The sequence below is a fragment of the Hylobates moloch genome, unplaced genomic scaffold, assembly GCF_009828535.3.
Source record: "Hylobates moloch isolate HMO894 unplaced genomic scaffold, HMol_V3 SCAFFOLD_6, whole genome shotgun sequence".
NCBI lineage: Eukaryota > Metazoa > Chordata > Mammalia > Primates > Hylobatidae > Hylobates > Hylobates moloch.
This window is the reverse complement of record NW_026652281.1, coordinates 86,347,711-86,374,507: the sequence shown is the minus strand read 5'-3', so window position 1 is coordinate 86,374,507 and position 26,797 is coordinate 86,347,711. Positions and strand designations below refer to the sequence as shown.

Below are 26,797 nucleotides of genomic sequence, written 5' to 3'. Positions count from 1 at the left end.
TGATCACACAGCCGAGGCTTGTTTTCTGATTGCTTACTTTCTAAAGGGATGCACTAAGTTGGAAGGACCACTTGTAGTGTGCCAGAGGATGGCATCTGGAGGTGAAGGGTCCCATGACAGAAGGAGCCTGAAGGTGGCAGTGAGAGGGGCTATTTAGAGGGCCACGCTGGGTATTCTGGTGAACACCTTTTTAGCGTCTATGTCCCCTTCGACCATGTGGGGGTGGATATCCACATTCATTCCTGCATCCTTGCACAGCTTGAGCAAGGTCCGAATGTTCTCCTTGGATAACCTCAGGTATCTGTTCAAGAGAAGGCAAAAGAGGTCAGTTGAAGGTGGAGTCATAGCAGCTTCTAACTTTATTGAAAAGAGCTTAGATTTAAGCAGCAGTAAGTGTGGGTGCTCTCCAAGGGGATGGATCTCCCAGTCATCCGTGGAGCTGATAGAGACTTTATAAGACAGTGGGACACCCCACAAACGCGGTGGGAGTTTGCATTGGTATAACTGTTTTGGCAGTCAGTTGCCTCCAAAAAAAAGCATTCATTATCTTTGACTCAGTAACCCCACTCAGGTCCTCAATGTATCCCAAGAAGAGAAGTCAATGGAAAGAAAAGCTATATAAATAAAAGATGTTCATTTTGGGATTGTCAACAGCAGGAAAATGAGTAAATCTACTAACAGAGAAATGGTCAATCTGATAATGGACTACCTCATGTCAAGGATCGTAATTAAACGGCCATAGTTAGAATGGCATTAGGAAGAAGATGGTGCCACATGGCTGTGACAGTACCAAGTGGAGAGAAAAGACAGAATGTGAATTGTTATATGATTTGTCACTGTCATGCGCACATACACTGAGAGAGGTCATGGGCCGGGAAAGATACACACAGTGGAAACAATCGCTGAGCAAAGTTGCAGGCATAGCGGTGAGCATTTGTTTTTAATAATATCCACACAACGTAAAAATCAGACCATTGATTTAGAATATTAGCTAGAGCCCTATAATTCTGCTACTGAAGAATGGGATCAATCCCATTTGTACTGTGTGATCCAAAGAGCTCCTTATTCTACCAGCAACTCTGACCTTGGTCCCAGCTTTAGTATAGGGTGTAGGCCCCCTATTCAGGCTGCCTGCTGGTTGCTTACTTTGCCACAGACTACGGGAGAGGAGTTGTGTGTTGATATAACGTGATTTTCTGCCTGTTAGGAATGGCCACTGTTCTTTAAGATCTTCCCAGAGCCTACCTGTTCTTATGGCCAGCTCAGACCCCCTCACCAATCCCCACACTTGGACTACTTTTTCCCTGATCAGCCTAGCCTCTGAGGGTCTCATGCATATGTACATTGGGACACTCCTTAAGATCTCATCCAAGTGCTGTGGCTCACATCTGTAATCCAGCACTTTGGGAGGCCAAGGCAGGTGAACCACTTGAGAATAGGAGTTCAAGACCAGCCTGGAAAACATGGCAAAACCCCATCTCTACTAAAAATACAAAAATTAGCTGGGTGTGGTGGTGAATGCCTATAATCCCAGCTACTCAGGAGGCTGAGGCACACGAGTTGCTTGAACCTGGGAGGTGGAGGTTGCAGTGAGCCGAGATCGCATCACTGCACTCCAGCCTGGGCGACAGAGAGAGGCTGTCTCAAAATAATAATAAATCCCACTCTGAACCACTTCATTCTTTTTTGGATGTTTCTTGAATGGCTTCATATGCTGTCTCTTCAAATATTCTTTCCCTCTCTTTGGAGGGCGGGAGTCCTGTCCAAATCTCTTTTCCCCCACCATGGAACCCAGGTAGGCTGTCTGTTGCTCAGAGTCAATTAGAACCACATGGCCCATTTGAAAGCCATGGCCAAAGTCATCCACCCATGGAACCAGCCAGCAAAGGCAGTCTGCTGAGATCTCTCCCTGTTCATCTTGAAGCCAGTTAACCATTCTACTCATCCATCCTTCTGCCAGTCAGTGAGCAGAGCAGGACTTTGTGATGGAGTTATTAGATTGCCAGATATTTGAGGCCATCTTAAACCTACAGATGAGTTTACTGATGTCAACTTTACAAGGATGATGACAACTACATTACTCTGTTGTTTTGTTTCCTTATTTGCTAAAGTTTCTGAACTTTGTCAGTTACAACTTTACAGTAAAGGAAAACACTGAGCTAGGGAGAGGGATGCTTGTTTTTTGAGGGGGGAATCTGGACTCCATTTGCTGAAAACCAGAGAGCACTGATAAACAGGACAGAGAGCTAGTGAGAAGGGAGACTCTTTGGGAAGAGCAGTAAATATCAAATGGTTTCACACTTTGTTCGTGATCCCTTTGACAGTCTAAAAGTCCAAACATGCAGCAGGTAGGTCACTGAGGATGGTGGCTACCATCACCAGCAACTCAACCCCACAGTGCAAAGGATCATAGGGAAATCTTCCTATTAAGACAAAGCCACATTCTTTCCTTTTTGAGTAATATTGAAACAAATGGAAATATTGGGAGGGTTGTTGAAAGGTGTGGCATCAAAGTGGCAGCACCTAAATGACATGCCCACTCAGAGGATGGTCTACCAGCAGGTGAGCTGCTGGAAACCCACTGGCTTGAGCCCTGGAGCAGTCCTTTGGGACCAAAGGGCAGAGCTCAGCCAAGCCAAGCCCTACTCCTAGATCTTCAGGTTAAGCCAAAGTGTTTGAGCCAGGGACAGGAGTGAGCAAAGCCTGTTCCAGGACCCCACCCCATTTGCCCAGGGGGTGTGGCAGCTCTCACCGGCAGCTCAGCACCTCCTCTGGCTTCAACATCCTCATGGTTTCCATCTTAGGTTCGGTGCTTTTCTCCATTAGGCTCTTTAGCTTGCGTTCGTAAGCCATGTCAGGCATCTTGTTGGACCAGTCTCTTATGAAGGTTGCCCTCCGGCTGCTAAAGGTACCCTCCTGTAACATGGGATCTAAGACAATGCTTTGTCGACGGAATGGGTTTGGCCACTGAGTGGACTCTGGGTCGATTGCATCTTTGATGTCTGTATCTGAAATTAGACAGATGCCATCAAAGAGTTAGATCGTGGGAGACGTGAGAGGTGGGGTAGGCGGGAAGGGGATGAAGGCTGGAGGAATGCATGGACTTCAAACAATACCTGTTCTGAGATATGAGGTCTTTTCATGGCTTCCACAGGTTCTCTATACCCCTTCTCCCCTTTCTTTTTTTGAGACTGTTTCCTCTCTCTGTGGCCCAGGCTGGACACAGTGGCACAATCATACCTCACTGCAGCCTCTATCTCACAGGCTCAAGCGATCCTCCTGCTTCACCCTCCCGAGTAGCTGGGCCTATAGGCACATGCCTCCACTCCTGATAAATTTTTATATTTTTGTAGAGCTAGGGTTTTGCCATGTTGCCCAGGCTGGCCTTGAACTCCTGGGCTCAAATGGTCCACCTGCCTCAGCCTCCCAAAGTGCTGGGATTACAGGCATGACCCACTGTGCTTAGCCCAGGTTCTCCATTTGTTCAATCCTTTTACCCCTCCCTCCTTTCTCCCTGCCCTGTTCCAACTCCTTTCCTTTCCCTCCTTCCCCCTTTCTGCTTCTTTCAATCTGTTCTCTCCATCCTCCCCAGCAGGCGTTCCCCTAAGTGGAATGAGCCTAGAGGAGGTAGCTAGAGGATATCTTCTGATATCCCAGGGAAGGTATCAGAAGAGAAAAGCTTTGAGCTGGGTTTAAAAGGGCGAATAGTTGATCAGTTAGAAAAGGAAGGAAGGGATCACAGGCAGAGGAACAGAATGTGTGAAGGCACAAATACACGAAATGAAATGGTGAGTGTCCGATGTGACCCAAATATGGGGTTTGTACCAAACAAAATGTTGTTGGACTTGCAGGGGTGCCCAACATTTTGGCTTCCCTGGGCCGCACTGGAAGAAGAAGAATTTTACTGGGCCACCCCTAAAATCCACTAACACTAATGATAGCTGATGAGGAAAAAAAAATCGCAAAAAAAATATCATGATGTTTTAAGAAAGTTTACAAATTTGTGTTGAGCCACATTCAAATGCGTCCTGGGTCCCATGTGGCCAGCCTGAAGGTTGGACTAGAGCTTGGACACCTTAATATTTTTTTCTTGCTAAATTTCCTTCTAAGTGTTTTATGTATTTTTACTCAGGAGGATGGAATATTCTCTACTCATTTCCATTTCTAACTGGTATGACAAGTATATAGAGAAAAGTCTACTGTTTTTTAAAAACTATATTTGTCAGCTGGGCATGCTGGCTCATGTCTATAATCCCAGCACTTTGAGAGGTGAGGCAGGTGGACCATTTGAGCCCACGAGTTCAAGACCAGCCTGGACAACATGGATTGAGGCCAAGAGTTCAAGACTAACAAAGTGAGACTCCATCTCTACCAAAAAAAAAAAAAAAATAGGGGGGTGGTGGCACATTCCTGTCATCCTGGCTACTTGGGAGGCTGAGGTGGGAGGATTGCTTGAGCCCAGGAGGTCAAGGCTGCAGTGAGCTATGATCACACCACTGCACTTCAGCCTTGGTGACAGAGCGAGACCCTGTCTCAAAAACAAACAAACAAAGCAAACAAAAAACTATATTTGTCTAGTATACCAGCAACCACAGTAAATTTCATTACTTTTTAATTAGAATTTCATGAGTTTTGCAGATATACGATCATATTAGGGGAAAAAAATGAATGTATCATTTCTCTAATATTTATCAAAATTATATATTATTTTTAATACATATTACATTTGACAGATCCTGTAAAACATTGCCAATAATGATGATAGGGATTATGCCTCATTTTGTTCCTGATTTTAAGTAATTTGGGCATCGCATCATTTAGAATGATATTTGCCCCTATTTGGGATACATGTTTTATAATATTTTAGTGGTTTTATCCCTGGTTAACATAGAGTTTTTACTGGTAATAATTGCTTGATTCTAGTCATTGCTTTTTTTTTTTTTTTGCCATGAACTGATATAATCACATTTTTTCCTTTAATATGTTAATGTAATAAATTGTGTTCTTAGATATCCTGATAATGAACCACTTCTCACCTGCTGTAATAAAGCCCACTTGTTCATGGTGGAATTCATTTCAGACATTGTACATTTGATGTATTTTCATACATTGAGTATGTTTGCTAAAAATTTTTAGATTTTCGCATTTATATTATTGTGAGATTAGCCAACTTTTTTGGTATAACTTTTAATATTAAAGTTCTGCATTAATTTAATAGCTTTTTAAATTAATGCAGAAATGTCTATGTTTTATACAGTCTGTAATAGTTGAAGTAATGTTAGAATTATTTGCTCTTTAAATGTTAAAAGCTTGCATGAAACCATTTGTCTTAGTGCCGTTTTTTACTGGGAAAATGTTAATTATTTTTCAACCTTCACTGCAGAAATTGCCCTATTCAATTTTTCTGCTCTTTATTGTACCAATTTTGATAATATATAGTATAATAGAAAATCACCCATTTCCTTTAGGTTTTAAAATGTATTGTATAGAGGAATAGTATTCTACTACAATTCTTTTATTTGCATCCCTTCTCATATAAAATCTTGTGTATTTTTACTCTTCTTTTTAACAAGGCTTATGATTACTTTATAGCAATTGCTTTCATGTCACTTGCTTTCTCAAAAAGCTAGCTTTATATTGAGCCTTTTAACAACTTTTGATCTTGATATTATTCATTAATCCCAGCCAGTATTTAATATATTAATTTTCTCTTTTTCATAGTAATTCTTTCTTCTACTTATTAAATTAATAAAAGTGTTGGCAATTTCTCTTATTATGTGTTTATAAAGAATTATTACTTTTAGTTTTTACCGTAAATTTTCTTCTGAGCATATATTTTGCCTATGTCTCATAGGTTTTGGTATGAAACAGGCTTATTTCATTAGTTATTTTCTTTGATACAAGGGTAATTTGGATGTGTGTTTTTTAATTTCCAATTTTCAAAGTTGAGGGTTATTTCTAATTGTTGGTTTAGGATGATGTAGGTAGCCCTAAAATCTTTACTTTTTTGAATGTTAATTTTTTTATGACAAAGCACACAGGTGATTTTTGTAAATATTGTTGGATATATAAAAATACATGTTCTCTATTCAGATGTAAAGCTACAGTTTGTTAACTGCATTGTTAAATTCTTCTATGTTTCCTGTTATTGTCTATATGATCTTCTGTTTGGTTCTGAAGGAGGTGTATTAAAATTTACCCCCATAGTGGGGAGAATGGGAGGGAGATGTGGGTTGGAAGGCTACCTATCGGGTTACTATGCTGTATTAGTCTGTTCTCATACTGCTAATAAAGATGTACCCAAGACTGGGTAATTTATAAAGGAAAGAGATTTAATTGACTCACAGTTCCACATGGCTGGGGAGGCCTCACAATCACGGCAGAAGAGCAAGGGACATCTTACATGGCAGCAGGCAAGAATAACTTGTGCAGGGGAACTCCCATTTATAAAACCATCAGATCTCATGAGACTTATTCACTATCATGAGAATAGCATGGGAAACACCCGCCCCCATGATTCAATTACCTCCTACCAGTTTCTCCCACAACACTTGGGAATTGTGGGAACTACAATTCAAGATGAGGTTTGGGTGGGGACACAGTCAAACCATATCATATGCTCACTACTTGGGTGATAGGATCATTTATACACCAGGCATCAACGACACAGAATTTACCCATGTAACAAACCCGCACATGTACTCCTAGAACCTAAAAGTCGAAATAAAATAAAATGTACCTCTATAACTGTATGTTTAACAGGTTGTCCCTGCATTTCTAAATGTTTTATTTATTTACCTACTACATTTTTTGATGCATGTAGGTTTATGGTTATTACTTATTCCCTTTAACTTTAAAAAGATCCCTTTTTTACTCTATGTGTTTCTTTTAGCCTCAATTCTAACTCATCTACTTGCATTTCCTTGTTGTTTCTTTGCTTTTCCTTTTGTCATAAACTTTTCTATCTCACCTGGTTTTAAATGTGTATCTAGATTTTTATTTTAAATTACTTCCTAATATGTTGTTTCTAGTCTCTCCTAGAGAATTTTCTGCAGATGAAGGAACGTATGGCTGATAAAAATCCCTAAATATTTCTGAATCTACAAATATAAGTCATTTATTTGATAGTGACTTATGTGAGTTCAGGTCAGTATCATGGGGGTCTTTACTCTTAGTAATGCATATGTGCTATTCCACTTCCAGGTTGATGGCAGGCTGATTTTTTTCCCCTTGTAAGTAAATTATTCTGTCTGTAAGCTTATAAGATTTCATCAACAAAGTTTGGGAATTTTATCAGGATATTCCTAGTGGAAATGCGTCTAGACCTCCTACAATTACATAAATGCAGAGACAGTGGCCTGAGGTGTGGGTGTGACCTGCCCAAGGTGTCACAATGAGTTAGTGGCTGAATTAGGACTCTTTATGGCACATGGTGCTCTGGCTCGGTAGCTGGTCCTTGACAGGGTGATAAGGTCAGGTGGCCTCAGCAGTCCCTGTTTGTGCGTGGAGGAAATTGGCACTGTGCTCCGGGAGGATCATGAGCTGCACATTCTCTTTGACACAAATAAGGAAATTCCTTGGAGAAAGGGCAATTGCCTTTCCTGAAACATCTGATCCTCTTCCATGCAAGGTGGGTCTCATGAAGGAAAGAGCAATAGCAATATAAAAAGTAATGACAATTACACAGATTAGTTAACATGTGTTGAGTGACTCGCATACCAGGCAGTGTTCAAGGGCTTTCTGGCAGTGGGGGCACTTTAGTCTCAACCACATCATATCCATTTGACAAAGGAGAACATTGAGGATCAGAGGGATTAGGTAATGTGCTCCAGATGTCACAGATTATTAGTGGTGAACCGAGGACATGAGCCCACATTGTCAGAGCCTTTTTCTGGAAGCCTGTCCTGGCCACTCTTTTGGACAAAAATGACCCACATTCCTGGGTTTGTGGCTGAAGAGATAGGTTATATTTCTAGTGAGCCATGTTTGGGACACCAGAAGCTCACTCTGTGCTCATGGAGACAAAAGGGGTATGGCCTTCTAGCCCTGTGCATTAGGAATGTATCTTTGGCCTGGCATCTACACAACATTCTGGACATAGGTGCACAGGGAGGGAATTCCCTCTCCAGTCTACTACTCAGACTTTGCAAAGATTTACTTTGGCAAGGTGTTACAGTTGTTTTCCCAGGATCTTTTCCTGGCTCATAGCCAGAGCAACCTTTCTAAAATTTAAATTCAACTTGGTAATTTCCCTAGTAAAACTTTTCAGTGACTTGCTATTGCACTCAATAAGGGTTATGTTTTGGAAAGGCCAATCTGAGACTTCTGCCTTCAGCCAAGATGGGGTAGCAGGGATTCGATTTATCCTTCCACCTTAAGCAATTAAAAAACTGGGCATGTCATATGAAATAGCGGTTTTTAGACATTGGACAACACACGACACAGGGCAGTGATCCTTGAGTGAGGGGAAAGAAATGAGGGGAGCCCAATGATTGCCCCAGCCTTCATTTGGAAGATGCTTCCAAGTTGCAGCATGGGGTTGCGGAGAAGCCTAGGCAAAGGCACAGCCTAGCAGTCCCCTTGAGTTGGGGAGAGAAACCAGATAATTTAGGTTAAACCATAAGAGCTAGAACAAGAGGAAAAAGCTGCACCAAGAACTGCAAAGTTGTGCAAAGATTCCTCTCAGCTGAGGACTAGTCGGCACAAGCCAGAAAAGAAAGTGCTCCAGTGAAAGAATTGGTAGACAAGAACATGGCAGCAGCTAGTATGACATGCTCTTGTTATGCCCTCCAAGGCAGGGTCACATTAAGAAGAGACACAGAAGATTTAAAATGACCCAAATTGACGTTCTCGAGATGAAAATAACAATATTTGAAATAAAAATTCTATTGGATGGCATTAACAGAAGGTTAGGTATTAGAGAAGAAAAGATTAGTGGACTTGAAGGTATAGCACAAGAAACTGTACGAGATGAAACACAAAGAGAAAAGACTGAAAGATGAAGAAAAACACAAGATGAATTTTGGGACTTTAAATATGTGTAATTGGGGTGCCTGAAAGAGAGGGGAGAGAATGGAGAAATGAAATAAATTTGTGAAGAAATAATGTCCAAAAATTTGTCAAATTTGATGAAAACTGTAAACCAAGAATTTCAACAAACCCCAAATACAGACCCAAGAAACATTAAGCAAATGACACTAAGGCACATCATAAGCTCCTTTCTTAAAAGAAAATCTTAGAAGCCAGAGGAAAAAGATACATTACAGAGGAACAAAAATTAGGAAGAGCGCCAGCTTCCTGTTGCAAACAAGCTAGAGGACAGTAGAGCAACCTTTACAGTATTGGAAGAAGAAAGGTTGACAATCTAAAATTCTACACTCAGCAAAAGTGTCTCTCAGAAACAAAAGTGAAATAAAGACCTTTCTGGATATACAAAAGCTATATGAATTTATTACCAACAAAGTCACACCACAAGATACGTTAAAGGAAAATCTTCAGGTAGAAGGAATTATTCCACACAGAAATCTGGATCCAAAGAAGAGCACTGGAAATGTTAAATGTGTGAGTAAACACAAAAGTCTCTTGAAAACATAATTGCTTGGGGCAAAAATCATAACACTTGCAGTGTTCATAATATGGAAAAATATATGTGTGGCAACAACAGCATGTAGAAGCGGAGAGGAGAAATGGAAGTATACACTCGTAAGGCTCTTATGCTTTACATAAAATGAAGATAGACTGTGCTAGTTTAAAGAGGTATACTACACACTGTAACAGAATCACTAAAATGATTTTTTTTTTTTTTTTAATACAGAGTCTCGCCCTGTTGCCCAGGCTGAGTGCAGTGGTGCAATCTTGGCTCACTGCAACTTCCGCTACCCAAGTCCAAGCGATTCTCCTGCTTCAGCCTCCTGAGTAGCTGGGATTATAGGTGTGCATCACCACGCTTGGCTAATTTTTGTATTTTTTTTTTTTTTTTTGAGATGGAGTCTCGCTCTGTTGCCCAGGCTGGAGTACAATGTCACAACCTCGGCTCACTGTAGCCTCTGCCTCCTGGGTTCAAGTGATTCTCCTTCCTCAGCTTCCTGTAGCTGGGACTACAGTCACGTGCCACTATGCCTGGCTAATTTTTGTATTTTTAGTAGAGACGGGGTTTTGCCATGTTGGCCAGGTTGGTCTCGAACTCCTAACCTCAGGTGATCCACCCACCTCTGTCTCCCAAAGTGCTAGGATTACAGGCATGAGCTACCGAACCGGGCTGCAACAAAGAGTTATAGCTAGGAAGCTAATGAAGGAGATGAAATGGAATAGTAATATTTGGTCTAAAAGAGGGCAGGAAAAGAAGAAAGAAAGCAAAGAATAGATGGAACAAGTTAGAAACACATGTGAAGATATGTGTTAATTTCCACATATTTTTGAATTTTCTAATTTTTCTCATGTTATTGATGTTTTGTTTTATATCTTTGTGGTAAGAAAAGATAGTTAATATAATTCTAGTCTTCTTGAATTTGTTAAGATGTGTTTTATGCAGTGCAATAAAATTAGAAATCAAGACCAAGAAAATAACTTAAAACCATACAGTTTTGCTGGGCACAAGGGGTATGCCTATAATTCCAGCACTTTGGGAGGCCAAGTTGGGCAGATTTCTTGAGCTCAGGAGTTTAAGACCAGCCTGGATAACATGTCAAAACCTTGTCTCTACAAAAAAATACAAAAATTAGCTGGCCATGGTGGCATGCACCTGTAATCCCAGCTACTTGAGGGGCTGAGGTGGGAGGATTGCTTGAGCATGGGAGGTCAAGGCTGTAGTGAGCCACGATCCTGCCACTGCACTCCAGCCTGGGTAACAAAGTGAGACCTTGTCTTAGGAAGAAAAACCCCATACGATTTCATGGAAATTAAAAAGCCTGCTCTTGAATGACTTTTGGGTAAATAATGAAATTAAGAAAGAAATCAAGAAGTTATTTGAAACAAATGAAAATAAAGATACAATATACCAGAATCTTTGGGACACAGCTAAGGCAGTGTTCAGAGGGAAATTTGTATCACTGATCACTCACATCAAAAAGTTAGAGAAATCTCAATTTACCAACCTAACATCACAACTAAAAGAACTAGAGAACCAAGAGCAAACCAACCCCAAAACTGGCAGAAAAGAAGAAATAACCAAAATCAGAGCTGAACTGAAGGAGTTTGAGACTTACAAAATAAAACATTTACAAGATCAAGGAATCCAGGAGTTGTAGGTTTTTTAAAAAAAAAATTTTTTTCTTAATAGAGACAGGATCTCACTATGTGGCCCAGGCTGGTCTTGAACTCCTAGGCTCAAGGCACCTGCCCGTCTCGGCCTCCCAAATTACTGATATTACAGGTGTGAGCCACCACAGCCGGCCTGGTTTTTTGAAAGAATTAATAAAAGAGACTGCTAGCTAGACTAATAAAGAAGAAAAGAGACAGGATCCAAATAAACATAATTAAAAACTACAAAGGACATATTACCACTGACCTCACAGAAATACAAATAACCATCAGGGAATATTATGAAAACCTCTCTGTACACAAGCTAGAAAAAGTGGATAAATTACTGGACACATACACCCTCTCAAGACTGAACTGAACCAGGAAGAAACTGAATCCCCAAACAGACTAATAATGAGCTCCAAAATTGAATCAGTAATTAACCTATCACCACCACCACCAACAACAACAAAAAGCCCAGGACCAGACAGATTCACAGCCAAATTCTACAAGATGTACAAAGAAGAGCTGGTATCATTCCTACTAAAACTATTCCAAAAAATTGAGGAGGAGGGACTCCTCCCTAACTCATTCTATGAGGTCAGCATCATGCTGATACCAAAACATGGCAGGGACACAACAAAAAAAGAAAATGTCAGGTCAATTCCTTGAACATTAATGCAAAAAGCCTCAACAAAATGCTGACAAACTAAATCTGCACAAGAAAAGAAACTATCAACAGAGTAAACAGACAACCTACAGAATAGAAGAAAAAAATTTCAAACTATGCATCTGACAAAGGTCTAATATCCAGCACCTATAAAGAACTTAAACAAACTTACAAGAAAGAAAAAAACAATAGCAAAAAAGTGGGCAAAGGACATGAAAAGACACTTTTCAAAAGAAGACATACATACATGCAGCCAACAAGCATATGGAAAAAAAAATCTCAACATCACTGATCATTAGAGAAATGCAAATCAAAACCACAATGAGATACCATCTCATACCAGTCAGAATGGCTACTATTAAAAAGTCAAAAAATAACAGATGCTGGTGAGATTGTGGAGAAAAGGGAACACTTATGCACTGCTGATCAGTGTAAATTGGTTCAACCACTGTGGAAAGCAGCGTGGTGATTCCTCAAAGAACTAAAAGTAGAACTATCATTCAACCCAGCAATCCCATTACTAGGTATATACCCAAAGGAATATAAATCATTTTACCATGAAGACACATGCACACATATGTTCACTGCAACATTATTCACAAGAGCAAAGCACGGAATCAACTTAAATGCCCATTGATGGTAGGCTGAATAAAGAAAATGTGGTACATATACACCATAGAATACTATGCAGCCATAAAAAGAACAAGACCGTATTCTTTGCAAGAACATGGATGGAGCAGGAGGCCATTATCCTTAGCAAACTGATGCAGAAACAGAAAACCAGAGACTGCATGTTCTCACTAATAAGTGGGAGCCAAATGATGAGAACACATGGCCACATAGAGGGGAACAAAGGAAACTGGGGCCTACCTGAGGGTGGAGGGTGGGAGGAGGAAGAGGTTCAGGAAAAATAACTAATGGGTACTAGGTTTAACACCTGGGTGATGAAATAATCTCTACAACAAACCCCCATGACACGAATTTACCTATGTAACAAATCTGCACATGTACCGCTGCACTTAAAAAAAATGACTTGTGGTCCAACATATGATCACTTCTGGAGAATATTCTACGTACATTTGAGAAGAATGTATATTTTGACAGAATGTGTAAACATATGTTAGGTCCATTTGGTCTATAGTTTTGTTCAAATCTGCTGTTTTCCTTATTAATTTTCTGCCTGCATGACCTACCCATTGTTGACAGTGAAGTGTTAAAGTCCCCTACTATTATTGTATTGCTGTTTATTTCTCCTTTCAGTTCTGTTTCTTTTTAATATATTTAGGTACTCTGATGTTGAGTGAATAAATATTTTAATTGTTATGTCTTCTTGATGAATCAATCCCTTGTTATACGACAACCTTCTTTTTTTCTTGTGACAGTTTCTGACTTAAAATCTGATATAAGTATAGCCACTGATTCTCTCCTTAGGTTACCATTTGCATGGAAGATCTTTTCCAATTCCTTCTCTTTCAAGCTGTGTGTGTCCTTAAAGCTAAAGTGAGTCTCTCATGGGCAGCGTATAGTTGGATCTTGTTTTAATTGAATTCAGTCAGCCAGTCAGTGTCTTTCAATTGGAGCATTTAATCCATTTATATTTAAAGTAATTATCAATAGGTAAAAACTTACTGTCATTTTGGTCATTGTGTTTTGACTGCTTTGCAGTTTCTTTGTTTCTTTTTTTCTCTCTTGATGTCTTCTTTTGGGATTTAATGAATTTTTGGAGCGGTATGTTTTTATTTGTTTTTCTTTCATTTATTTACTACAGGTTTGTTTTTTGTGGTTACCATAGGCGTTGTACAAAACTTTTTGTTGTTGTTGTTGAGATGGAGTCTCACTCTGTCGCCCAGGCTGGAGTGCAATGGAATGATTTTGGCTCACTGCAACCTTTGCCTCCCAGGTTCAAGCAATTCTCCTGCCTCAGCCTCCCGAGTAGCTGAGGCACATGCCACCATGTCTGGCTACGTTTTGTATTATTAGTAGAGACGAGGTTTCACCATATTGGCCAGGCTCGTCCTGACCTCGTGATCCACCCCCTTGGCCTCCCAAAGTGTTGGGATTACAGGCATGAGCCACCGTGCCCGGCCGTAAAACATTTTATAGTTATAACATTCTATTTTAAACTAGTAACAACTTAACTTAGATCATATACAAAAACTATACTTTTACACTCCACGTGCCATTTTAGGTTATTGATAAAACAATATACATATATTTTGTATTGTGTATCCACTAACAAATTATTATATAGTTAATTTTAATACATTTGTTTTTTAGCTTTTATGCTAGAGTTGAAAGTCATTCATCCATCACCATTACAATATTAGAGAATTTGAAATTTGACTATATATGTATCTTTACTAGTTAATTTTATACATTCATGTGTTTTACATTGTTAATTAGTGTCCTTTTATTTCAGCTTGAGGAACTCACTTTATGATTTCTTATAAGGCAGGTTCAGTGGTGATGAAAACTCTCATTCTTTGGGAAAGCCCTTTCCTCTTATTTCTAAAAGACAGCTTTATCAGGTATAGTATCCTTGGTTGGCAGTTGTTTTCTTTCAATATTTTAAATATTCATTCCATTCTCTCCTGACCTGAAAATTTTCTGCTGAGAAGTCTACTCATAGTCTTGTGGGGGTTTCCTTGTATATGACAAGTAGCTTTTCTTCTGCTGCTTTCAAAATTCTTTCATTGTCTTTGACTTTTGACAATTTAGTTATAATATGTCTTGGTACAAACCTTTTTGTGTTCAACCTATTTGGGAATCATTTGGCCTCATGAATCTTAATGTACATCTCTTTCCTCAAATTTGGGAACTTTGCAGCCATTATTTCTTTCAATACATTTTATTACTCTATTCTCCTTATTAGACTCCCATAATATGTATTGTTTCACTTGCTAGTGTACCATAAGTCTGTTGGCTTTCTTTATTCTTTTTCAATCCTTTTTTTTTTTTTACTCTTCAGACTGAATAATTTCAAATGACATGTCTTTAAATTCACTGATTCTTCTGTTGGATTGAGTCTGCCAATGAAGGGCTCTATTGAGTTTTTCAATTCAGACATCTTGTTCTTCAGCTCCAGGAATTGGTTTTTGGCTTTTTTTTTTTTTTTTTTTTTTTGATGGAGTTGTGCTCTTGTTGCCCAGGCTGGAGTGCAATGGCATGATCTCGGCTCACTGCAGCCTCTGCCTCCTGGGTTCAAGTGATTCTCCTGCCTCAGCCTCCTGAGTAGCTGGGATTACAGGCATGCACCACCACACCCGGCTAACTTTGTATTTTTAGTAGAGATGGGGTTTCTCCACGTTGTTCAGGCTGGTCTCGAACTCCCAACCTCAGGTGATCCGCCATCCTTGGCCTCCCAAAATGCTGGTATTACAGGTGTGAGCCACCGTGCCTGGTCTTTTTTGGCTTTTAAAAAATGGTTTCTATTCCATTGCTGAATTCGTTTTGTCCAAGTATTGTTTTCCTATTTCATTTAGTTGTTTGTTTCCTTGTAGCTCAGTGAACATCCTTAAGAGGATTATTCTGAATTATTTGTCAGTCAGTTCATGGAGCTGCATTGCTGTAGAATCAGTTATTGGAGCTTTATTAATTTATTTTAGTGGTGTAATGAAGAAACTCTATTTATTTTTTTATTTGTAGAAATAGGGGTCTCACTATGTTGCCTAGGCTGTTCTCAAACTTCTGGCCTCAAATGATTCTCTTGCCTTGGCCTCCGAAAGTTCTGAGATTACAAGCATGAGCCATATTGCCTGATCCAAAACCCACTTTAAAAATAAAGACATAAATAACTGAGGAAGGCCAATGTGGCAGTCATAGAAGTTGAAAGCAATTGGTGATTCTTATAGTGGATGAGGATCACGGTTAAGCTAAGATACTGGTTGTGGAAATGGAAAAGAAGAGAAAGAGATTAAAGATATGAAGGAGGCAGAAGCTACAGGACCCAGTAACTGGTCATGAAGGGAGAGTGAGGCAGAAGTGGTAGGATAGACTCTGACATCCGACTTCCACATTGAGATAGTACCATTTCCTGGGAGGGTGTATGTAATGTAATGCAATCAGGATGTGCTTTGACTATGGCAACCCAAGCTAACATTGGGCATGGTGTATGTGACTATCTCTAGGCCCTTCCTAGGGGCTGCTTTGTTTTGAATTTGTCTGCCAATTCAGATCATACCCATTCATTTTAGTCCTCTTGCCGGTCTACACAAGAGGCTCTCCTTACTGTGCCCAGGCTCAGCCCTGACTAGGTCCTGGGTGCCACATCTTGAGGCCCAGACTGTTCCTAGATGCCTCTGAGCACCTTTTGCACTTGGGCTGGCCCATTTGCAACCACGCCACCCACTGGCTATTGGTCTTATTACATCAGGAGAGACAAGGCTTCTTCATTCTCCAGTAGAGTGGATTCGACTTGAATGGTGGAAAGAAGGGAACTGCAGGGAACCAAATGGGTGTCAAGTCAGCCTGACCTGCTGGCATCCTTGTGCAGTGAGATGTAAATAATTATTTCATCAGCTGGTATGGGTTTATTTTAGGGAGTGAATTGTTTAAGAAAATGTCTTAATAGACTACTTTGAGTGTGAAACAAGACAAATGAAACATGGTTCTCTTCAAGTAAAAAGCCAATAGGAAAGTGTTAGGTGGAGAAGGAAGAGGAGGGAGGAAAGAGATAGGAAGAGGGAGAACTGAGCAGTACCAGGACTTGGGTGAGGAAAGCAAGGTGCCCAGGGTGCAAAATTTAAAGAGGTGTTCACTCTCAGACTCACACAAGTGCATGATTCACATCTGAGAGTGAGCGCTTCCTTAAATTTGGTGGCCTGAACTCCTGGTTCGCCTCACCTTACCCAGTCTTGGAGTTGAGAAAAACATCAGGGCGCTACTTCCTGCAAAGACATGTAGCTAGGGAAAAATCTCCTGGTGGCAGGGGATAAAAGACTTTGAAGAACAAAGGAGTCTAATAATCAATCTCTAATTTGTTTGCTGCATAATTCTGTGATGTAATTTTTTCCCTCTGTTGACCCCAAGCCTTCAGTAGAATGTATTTACACACAATGACTTCGTGTGAGAGGTTTCAGGAGAAATCAAAGAGACAAGATAGCAGCCACTTGAAGCAAGATTTACAGAAGCTCCAGGGCCCAACAGGACCAGGATTTTGGAGCCAGACATTACGCTGGTAGTCACAGAAAATTTGGGGAAGGTATGGGGCTTCCCATAAGACATAAGGCAGTCTAGTTTATTTTAAAATAAACCTTAAATATTATAGAATAATTGTGGTGTATTAGTCAAGGTTCCATTGAGGGTCAGAATTAATAGGATAGATGTATATATGAAGTGGAGTTTATTAAGGAGTATTGGCTCACACGATCACAAGGTGAAGTCCCACAATAGGCCATCTGCAAGCTGAGGAGCAAGGAAGCCAGTCCAAGTCCCAAAACCTCAAAAGTAGGGAAGCCGACAGTGCAGCCTTCAGTCTGTGGCCAAAAGCCCAAGAGGCCCTGGCAAACCACTGGTATAGATTCAAGTGTCCAAAAGCTGAAGAACTTGGAGTCTGATGTTCAAGGGCAGGAAGCATCCAGCACAGGAGAAAGATGAAGGCCAGAGGACTCAGCAAGTCTCATCCTTCCAACTTTTGCCTGCTTTATTCTAGCTGTGCTGGCAGCTGATTAGATGGTGCCCATTCAGGTTGAGGGTGGGTCTGCCTCTCCCAGTCCACTGACTTAAATGTTAATCTGCTTTGGCAACACCCTCACAGACACACCCAGTAACAATACTTTGCATTCTTCAATCCAATCAAGTTGACACTCAATATTAACCATCACATATGGATTTACAGAAATGTTGCAAAGAAAGTAAGGAGGATTCCTGTATATCCTTTATCCATTTTCCCTTAATAACATCTTATGTCCATGGTATGTTTGTCAAGACTAAGAAATTAACATTTTTTTTTGTATATTATAGAACTTTTTCAGATTTCACCAGTAATGCCCCTAAAGTGCCATTCTAGGATTTAATCTAGGATCCTAAACTGCACTGAAAGCCGACTGCATTTAAATCTTAAAGGGAAGTGACTGCAATTTGGTCACAATGGCTTTGGTATATTAAATGAAAAGGGGAAAAAAAGATTTTGTTGCTGTTGTTGGGCACAATGGGGGCAATTTTATATATGAGAATTGACAGCCTCTGCTTGAAGGCTCCTGCGCACTTTTCTCCTGGGCTAATTGGAATCCCTTCCAGATTTCTCTTTTACCCTACACCATTTGTTCTCTGGGCCTTGGAAGACACAAAATGCAAGAGCCCCATCTTGCTTAAACCTCACAACCATACCGTGAGGCAGGTATTGTTATTGTCCAATTTTTAGATGAAAAACCAGACTCCAGAAATGGAATAAGTTGTCCAGGATTATACAACTCTGAGCTCCTTATAAAGTGGTAGAGCCAGGGTCAGGACCAGGCAGTCTTTGAAACTGGGGATCTGGCACAGCCTAAGCTCATCCCTTCCTAGAGGTGAGCAACCCCTGGCAGGTTTCAGGCCAGCAGAATTGCTACCTTCTCTAGTTGATATCGTCACAGTATCTAAATTAATTAGATGATTTGTAACTCATGAAGTTGATGTCACCAAAATAGCTTCAGGAACCCGGACACATGAGGCTGGTTTCCTGAGAAGGCAACACTTGGGAGGGGGCAGGGCCTTGACAGACACTTGCCTCCTGTTCACGTCACACCCCACTTGCCAAGAGTGACCCCAGGAGTGGTCCCTACCGAGCCTCCATGTGGGCTTCTGACTCCTGTGTGAACAATGATTGGATTGACGTGGACGCTACTGCTCTAAGAATGGCGTGAGCTTTCGGTTTCTTCTAGAGGAGGAGATTACGGAGGAGGATTCTGGTGGCCGGGGCCAAGGTTTTTCCCTTACCAGATTTCTTGGGACCATCCTTGACGTAGCTGCCAGGGACCATGCTGAGGTGTTTCCACTTTTGCTCCACTCCATAGAGCCTTCGGTAGGAGGTGGCGTCCTTCCTGAATCTCTTTCCTAAGGCCTTGGAGGGAGCAGGTGAGAAGTCACACCCCAGTTACAGGACCTGGCTCACCCTCCCCGCTCCATCCCAAGCAAATAAACAGAGATTTCAAGGGTTTGCCGAAAGGCAGGCAAAGGCAACCAAGGAGAGAGCTTCCCTGGGCCCTGGGAGAGGTCGGAGGGGCAGGGTCTGCCCATGGGTGCTTGCTCACCAACGCCTCCCTCTTCTCCCCACCATATATCGGAGGGGTCCCTGGGGGCCTTGGAAACACAGGCCCTCGGAGGCCATTAGGTCTGGGTGGGTCTGCCCTGTTAGCTGCGTGGCCCAGAGGCTCCTGTACCTCACTGAGCCACGGTGTTCTCATCTTCCAAGTGGCCTTCCTGAATGGTTTCGGGAATAAATGTGGGCAAGGGAGGATGTGACACCTGTGAAGAATGAAACTACAGGGAGGCAGCAATTGGGTAGCATGGCTGGACAGGGTAGGGAGGGGTGGAGATTTTATTTGAGTGTTAATGTGGGGCCAGAGTGAATTTCAGAGGCTTAAAATTTAGAAAGTAGGCAGACATTATGCAGGAGAGAAGCAGGGACCCCTCCTCCATTTGGAGACCCAGTGGGGGTGAGGGGGGGAAGAGGGGCCGTGTTACCTGCTGGGAAGTCTCCTTGGCCCTGCGATTCCCTCCCCGTGCCGTCATGAGGCCTTTGCCTTTCTTCTCTTCCTTCTTCTCATTTCGATTAAGGACTGTCACCACTTTGGGCTTTTGCTTCTGAAAAGACAAGGGAAGAGAGCCCTGCAGCCACCCCTGTGGGGACAGCATCTCCTCCCTTTCCCCAAGGAGAAGGCTCCCAGGTGAGGGGCTGTCCCTCCCCTCCATGGACTTCAGCACACACTCTAGGGCCTGTTGTCACTGTCCCTCTGCTTCCAGATGCTCCCTGGTATACATGTCGCCGCCCCCAGAGCGACTTTCTAAGCCTCAGGCCTGGTCCTGTTCCTCTCCACCTCAGAATCCATCAGGGGCTCCCCATCACCCCCCACATAAGGGCCTCACTCCCTAGCCTGCTAGGAAGCCTCTCCAGCCCCCACGTGGCCTTACCAGCTGTGACTTCCCTGCCCCTGCCTCCAGTCTGGAGTCACAGGAAGGCTGCCCTGACTTTGAGCAGGTGCTGCTGATCCAGACCTCTGGGCCTTTGCTCAGCCCGGCCTCTCCCTTGGTCCTGGAGCACCCCAGGCCCACCCCATCCTGTCTTCCTGGAGTGGTGGTCACCACTGACCTTGCCTTTCCGTTTCCCCAGGTATTCCTTACCACCTGCCCAAGAGCTGAGCACTCCCTGCCCTGAATGGAGTTCCTTGTGCATGGCACATTTCTGGCCCTCCTGCTCTCACAGGGGAGGCAGGGAGGGCAGGGTCATTAGGCATCTCCAGGGTCCCACAGTCCGGGAGCCCAGCAGAAGCACTTAAAGGGTGGCCCACCCAGGAAGCATCCTGCCTAGTCTATAAGGGGTAGGGATGGGTGCCAGAGCATCATGGGAGAAACTAAATAGACTGGGTATCCTCTGGGAATGTGCTGCTTATGGTTACAGGGAGACGGTGACCTGGACTGCAGTCTCCAGGTCAGACTGCCTGGATTCCTGCTCTATCCACGGCTGAGGGCTGAGTGACCTCGGCAAGTTTCTGCTCTCTCTGTGGCTTAGTTTCCTTGTCTGAAAGGTGGGAATAATAGTAGGACCTACTTCATAAGGTTACTGAGAGCAATAACTGAATTATGACATGCATGTGCAATGCCCTCCATGAATTATGGGGGGCGGGTTATTATGCGGGGTGGGTGGAAGGGAAGTTTCGATAAGCCATTTGGGAGTATGGAAGGAAGCTGTCCAAGGGCCTGCTCCATGTTGCAAGCTGCCTTCTAAGGAAGGTAATGCTGGTTAGCTTTGGGGTTTTGTTTGGCTTAGTGGAGAAACAGTGCAACTCAGAGCCAAGGCTGCATTTTCAGGCTGTGAGGAGCTAGGATGACCTATCTCCTCCAGGGCAGCCCCTTCCACCATCCCCCACTCAATCCTCAGCCTCCCTCGAAGAGTCACCTGAGTAGCTCCCCACACAGCCCCCATTTTGGGGAAGCTGAGCGGAATTGACATGGCAATGCTTTAGACTCAAGGAAACTGCAACATTCACGGATTCAGCGTTCTCCATTGCTGAGACTTCAGACCTCAGGGGTCTTCGCTGATGCCAAATGGATCACAAGGGGAAATACCATGAGTAGTCTGTTGGGGGAAGAGCCTGGATGGCCAGGTCAGACCCCAGGAGAGAACAGAGGAGGTCACAGAGGGCCCTGAGTGGTGAAGATAGACCCCAACCATCTCACTAGAAGGTCCCCCATCACCTGCCGCTGTTGTGGAGACCTGCCAGCACACGTCATCTTCCTCTTAGAAGCTTCTTTAAAAGCCCAGATGCTTCTGAGAAAGGTAATGATGCTTGAAGACTTAATTATATTTCCCATGTAAACTTGCTCCCTCTCTAGGTCCAAAGTTATTTACAATAAAAGCCACATTTAAGGTAAAGCTGTTAAAATGTGATTATTAGAATCTTATCCTGGTAAAAGGAGATAGACCTGAACATATTAACCATGGAAGTGAATGTAATTCCTGTGATGATATTAAATTGAGTTTGGAGAGACCCAGAAGTCAAGCTTCCCCTTCGCCCCCAAATCAAGGCAGTGGGCAGACTATCTGTAAATCATTAGCACCTTAGACTAAAATATGTTTGTCAGATGTGTCTGATGGAATTGGCACTCGAGATGTTTCTGACTATAAATGGTAAGTGGTATGGTTTGGATCTGCGTCTCTCCCCAAATCTCATGTCAAGTTGTAATCTCCAGTGTTGGAGGTGGGGCCTGGTGGGAGGTGATTAGATCATGGGGGCACTTTCTCATGGCTTAACACGATTCCCCTTGGTACTGTCACGAAGGCGAGAGTTCTCGTGAGATCCGGTCATTTAAAAGTGTGTGTGGCACCTTGTCCTCCCACTTCTTGCTCTGGCCATGTGAAGTGCCTGCTCCTCTTTTGCCTTCTGCCATGATTGTAAGCTTCCTGAGGCCTCCCCAGAAGTGGAATCTCCTATGCTTCTTGTACAGCCATGAGCCAATTAAACCTTTTTTTTTTTTTAAATAAATTACCCAGTCTCAGGTATTTCTTTGTAGCAGTATGAGAATGGACTAATACAGTAAGTACATGAACATAATGGAAGCTTTCCCCAAAGGCAGGTGCTGACCTGGATAAAGCAGAGGAAGTGGAGGCAGTTATGGGGAGTTGGCCCAGCAAAGTCTATGCGTTTTGGAATTGGATAAATCTCAGTTTGAGCCCTGGCTCTGCCCTTTATTACTTCTGTGACTTCAATAAAATGACTTATTTTCACTTTCCTTATCCTTCAACTGGGGGTAAAAATGGTGCCTCCCTGGTAGCCTGACTGGGAGCAATTGACCACACAACCCAGGTACAAATCTAAGCACAGGGCCTTGACCAGCGTAAACATTAAAAGTTAGTGATGTGATGAGCATTGTTATTAGTAATGGCATTTTTTACTCATTTTGCTCTAGGGTCAGAAGATTCAAGACCAGGTGGCATCTTCTGCAGAGGACACCACTTTCCAAAGACATGGCTTGGTTCTTCATAGATGATGGGTCTTGGGGGAGCTCTGGGAAAAACTGAGGCAAACTTGGTTGCTATACTTCTTGGGGAAAGAGGAAAGGGTGGGTTAGAACTAGCTCTATGTAGGGTAGAAAAGAGGAGGTATGTTAGCTGGAGTTGCAGTTGCAGTAATGGCAGTGAGGAATGAATGTTCTTTGATTCTGAAGGCATCACAAGGAGGGAAGAGCTGAGGGCAGTAGGAGGATCCCATCCTGCAACATGGAGACCCAGAAGCCACTGCCCCTTGGCCCTTCTAGAATTCTGACCAATACTAACATTTGCCCAGCTTGACTAAACTTTAGGCAGGTTTCTTCCTGATGATAGGCCCTTGGCCTCCTTTTCGTTAGAGCATTTCCTCTAGAAAACTTGCATTTGTAAATTTTTTCTCTGCCCCTTTGAGATGTAAATCTCTCAGTCTCTTGCTAGTTTTACAATCTAAGTATGTTTTTCACAAGGACCTGGGAGGACCCTTTGAAATGTAATCATCACGAAAGATTGTACCCTGTCTCTCAGTCTCTGTGAGAGGATGGGAGCCTAACATTGATAAGTGCAAATTAGCAACACAGACAGCCTAATCATATTAACTAATCCCCCCACCCCCTTAATGTCCTTGGGTACTTCTCACTAGCTTATCCCAGCACTTCAAAACCATCCTGCCTTTTGTTTCAGGAGAGTTAAGTTCAATCTCTCTCCCCTACTGCAACTATCTTGAGTAAAGTCTTCCTGCCATTTCTCTTGGATGGTACCCACCTCGGGAGCTTGTTTCTTCTTCCCCTGTCTCCGCTCCAGCCACTCCAGCACACAGGTGAGGTCAGACATGCGCCTCTCTTCAGCAGTCTCCCACACGTATTTCCACTTTGTGGGCATTAAATCCTTCAGGTCCACTGGTTGCTCTGACATTGTGGAGTCTTGCTAGTGGCTCGCTCGGGTGGGAGGTGGCTGGCACTCTCTCACTCTTTTGATCCCTTTGTCTGGACTTGATGGCCTGGTGACTCAGAAGGTAGGGTGTGGCCTCCAGATGTGAACATAAAGGGCAGAGTGAGCCAAGATGCTGGGATATTGGCCTTAAAAGGTGGAAGGCCTGGGGAGGGATTGTGAAGTCATTGCCAGGCTTGGTAGCTGGCCCTGAGGTCAGAGTGGAGGTGGGACATTGGCCACCTCCCACTGTTCTCCATGTGGCCACTACCCCTCTTCAGGCGCTATGTCTCCTCTGGACTCTGCCACAGCCTCCTTGCAGCCTCTCCACCTCTACCTCCACAGAGATCTTACTAAAATAAAGGTCAGTCCGTGCATCTTCCTTTCTCAAAAACCTTCAATGGTTCCTTGTTGCATATCTAAAAAAAATCTAAATTCTTTAGTTTGGCATCCTGTCTTTCTATAGTGTACTCTAATTAGAAGAAAGCTTTTTATAAGCCCAATTCGTCTATGTTCATTTATTCATCCAACATGTGGTTATCAGGCACCTACTAAGTATTGGGAATGGTGCTGGGGATACAATGCAGGAGAAAAACACAGGCAGACCTCCTAAGACATATGGGCTAGTGGAAAAGACAGGGCAGATAATTACCGTATGAATCCATAATGACAAGTGAAGATGAGTGCTCTCAAAGAAAGGAATGTATTCTATGAAAGGCTCTATCAGTGGTACTAGACTTGGATGGGATGGTGGGTAGCCCACCTTTGAGCTCTGAGCTAAAGGATAAATAGACTTCAACAAGGCTGTTATGGTCTGGACATTTCTGTCCCTCCAAAATTCATGTGTTGAAATCCTAACCCCCAAGGTGATGGCATTAAAAGGTGGGGTCTTGGGAGGTAATTAGGTCATGAGGGCAGTTCTCTCATGATTGGAATTGGTGTCCTTGCAGAAGAGACTAGAGAGAGCTCCACCATGTGGAGATGTAGTGAGAAGGTGTCACCCATGAACCAGGAAATTGGTTCAGCAGACACAGAATCTGTCAGAGCCTTAATTTTGGATTTCCTAGGCTTCAAAACTGTGATAAATGAATGTTTGTTGTTTATAAGCTACCCACTTTGTGGTATTTTGTCATAGGCCCAAGTGGATTAAGACAAGGGCTTTGGACCAGAGACATATGCCTGTGCAAAGGCTCCGTGACAAGCGGGAGGCATGGCACTAACAGCAGAAGGCAAGGGTAGCTACAGTACCGGGGGAAAGAGGCGATGGTACAGAGGTGGCCAGAGGCCAGGCCATCCAGGAACTTGGTGGCCACAGATTCTGCTCAGACTGGGAAGGGAAAGGGAGCAAAAGGAAAACAATAAAGGAATCCAAAAAAAGGGGAGGGAGTGGCATGGTCAGGCTTCCCTTTTTTGCTCTAGCAAACTTCTATTGAAGGAAATTATGTACACAGAAATGTGCCAGAATCACAAATGAAGACATCTATGTAAGCAGTACCCCAGAATCTCCCCTACAGCCCCTGGTAGTTATTACCACCCTCCAAGGGTAAACATCATTTTATCATCCAATTTCTCTTTTTTTTTTTTTTTTTGAGAGAGTGTCTCGCTCTGTCACCCAGGCTGGAGTCGGCTCACTGCAACCTCTGTCCCCCAGGTTCAAGAGATTCTCCTGCCTCAGCTTCCCGAGTAGCTGGGATTACAGGCACGCTGTAATTTTTGTACTTTTAGTAGAGACGGGATTTTACCATGTTGGCCAGGCTGGTCTTGAACTCCTGACCTCGTGATCCACCTGTCTTGGCCTCACAAAGTGCTGGGATTACAGGCGTGAGACACCATGTCCGGCCTTATCATCCAATTTCAAACTTTTTCTTCCTGTTATTGAGTTTAATATAAACAAAATAATATGCATGTGATATTTTACATCTGGATTTATTAATTTTGCAATATATTTGTAAGATTTTAGAACTAATGAATTATTTTGTCTTTGTTTATGTGGTAATGTCTTTATTTTACCTTCATTCTTGAAGGAAGATTTTCTGGATAATGGAACTCTTGGTTAACGGTCTTTTTTTAACACTTTGTATAGGTCATTTGATTGCTTTTTGCCCTCTATTGTTTTATATGGGAAGTCAGCTGTTAATTGTATTGTTGCCTCTTGTAGTAATAAATCGTTTTTCTCTTGCTTGTTTTTCTCTTTCTTTCTGTCTTCTGACTGCTTGCCTCTGATTTGTCTAGGTGTGGATCTCTACATATTTATCTTACTTGAGGTTTATTGAACATTTTGGATGTGTATTTAATTTTTTTTAAGTCAAATTCTGAAAGTTTTTGGCCATTGGTTTTTCCATATGTTTTCTGCTCCTGGTTTTCTCATTATACATCTGTTGGCTTGATGTTGTCCCACTGGCCCCTATGGTTCTGTTCATTTTACTTCAATCATTTTTTTTCTCTCTGTTCCTCAGATAGATACTTTCTATCACTCTATCTTCGAGTTCATTGATCTCTTCCTCTGCCATATATAATCTGTTGTAATAGGTCTTCACAGTAAAATTGTAATTTATGCTTTTCAACACCACAATTTCCATTTCTTTCCTTATAATTTCTATCTCCTTATTTAGAATCTTTTTCTGTTAATTCTTTATTATCATAATTTTATTTACAAATTTAAACAGTTCTTTGAACACATTTAGAGTAGCTATTTGAAATCTTTGCTAAATACAGAATCTAGGGAAACTCAGAGACAGGTTCTACTATCTGCTATTTTCCTCAGTATGTGTCACACTTTCCTGTTTCTTTGCATATCTTGTACTTTTCTGTTGAAAACTGGGCATTGAAAATATTACAATGGATATGTTAATTGATATGTAATGAATATGTTAATTATCTTGATGTAGCTGTTCCATAATGTATCATTATGTTGTACACCATTAATATATACAATTTTATTTGCCAGTTAAAACAATTGCAGCAACTTTGGATTCTGATTTCCCCCACTCCATGGTTTATTGTGAATTATGAAATTGCTATCTGGGAATCTTGTCTTCTCTGTTGTGTGAAGCTGCTGAAATTTCTGATGAAATTTCTTACATTCTTGCTTTTTAAAAATATTTAAGGCTGGCTTTCTAAGCATTATCTCTGTGTCTGCATATCTAATTGGACAGAGTTTGTGCTGAAACACCTTAAACAAGTAAAGTCATCTGACATCTGCTGATGAATCTACATGTGGGTATGGGAGCTGTATCAGTTATCTTATTGCTGTTTAATGTTACCTCAAAGTTTAGTGG

At 42.2% G+C, this 26,797-nt stretch overlaps 1 protein-coding gene across 1 annotated transcript; it reads right to left on the bottom strand.

The window, feature by feature from the left end:
- CUNH16orf78 (chromosome unknown C16orf78 homolog) lies at positions 1 to 23,644 on the bottom strand. The gene is made up of 5 exons (XM_032155940.2): positions 23,355 to 23,644; positions 19,571 to 19,690; positions 18,824 to 18,947; positions 2,753 to 3,008; positions 1 to 301 (listed from the first exon to the last, which is right to left on the bottom strand). The coding sequence occupies exons 1-5, from the start codon at positions 23,502 to 23,504 to the stop codon at positions 154 to 156; spliced, it is 798 nt and encodes a 265-aa protein (XP_032011831.1). The 5' UTR covers positions 23,505 to 23,644; the 3' UTR covers positions 1 to 153.
- Between the last annotated feature and the right edge of the window lie 3,153 nt (positions 23,645 to 26,797).

Excerpts from the sequence above, each read along its gene's own strand:
- CUNH16orf78 (XM_032155940.2), bottom strand. The coding sequence starts at position 23,504 with ATGTCAGAGCAACCAGTGGACCTGAAGGATTTAATGCCCACAAAGTGG. Across the intron at positions 19,691-23,354 it reads AGAAGAAACAAGCTCCCGAG|AAGCAAAAGCCCAAAGTGGT; the intron begins GTGGGTACCATC and ends TTGTCTTTTCAG. Across the intron at positions 18,948-19,570 it reads CCAAGGAGACTTCCCAGCAG|GCCTTAGGAAAGAGATTCAG; the intron begins GTAACACGGCCC and ends GCTCCCTCCAAG.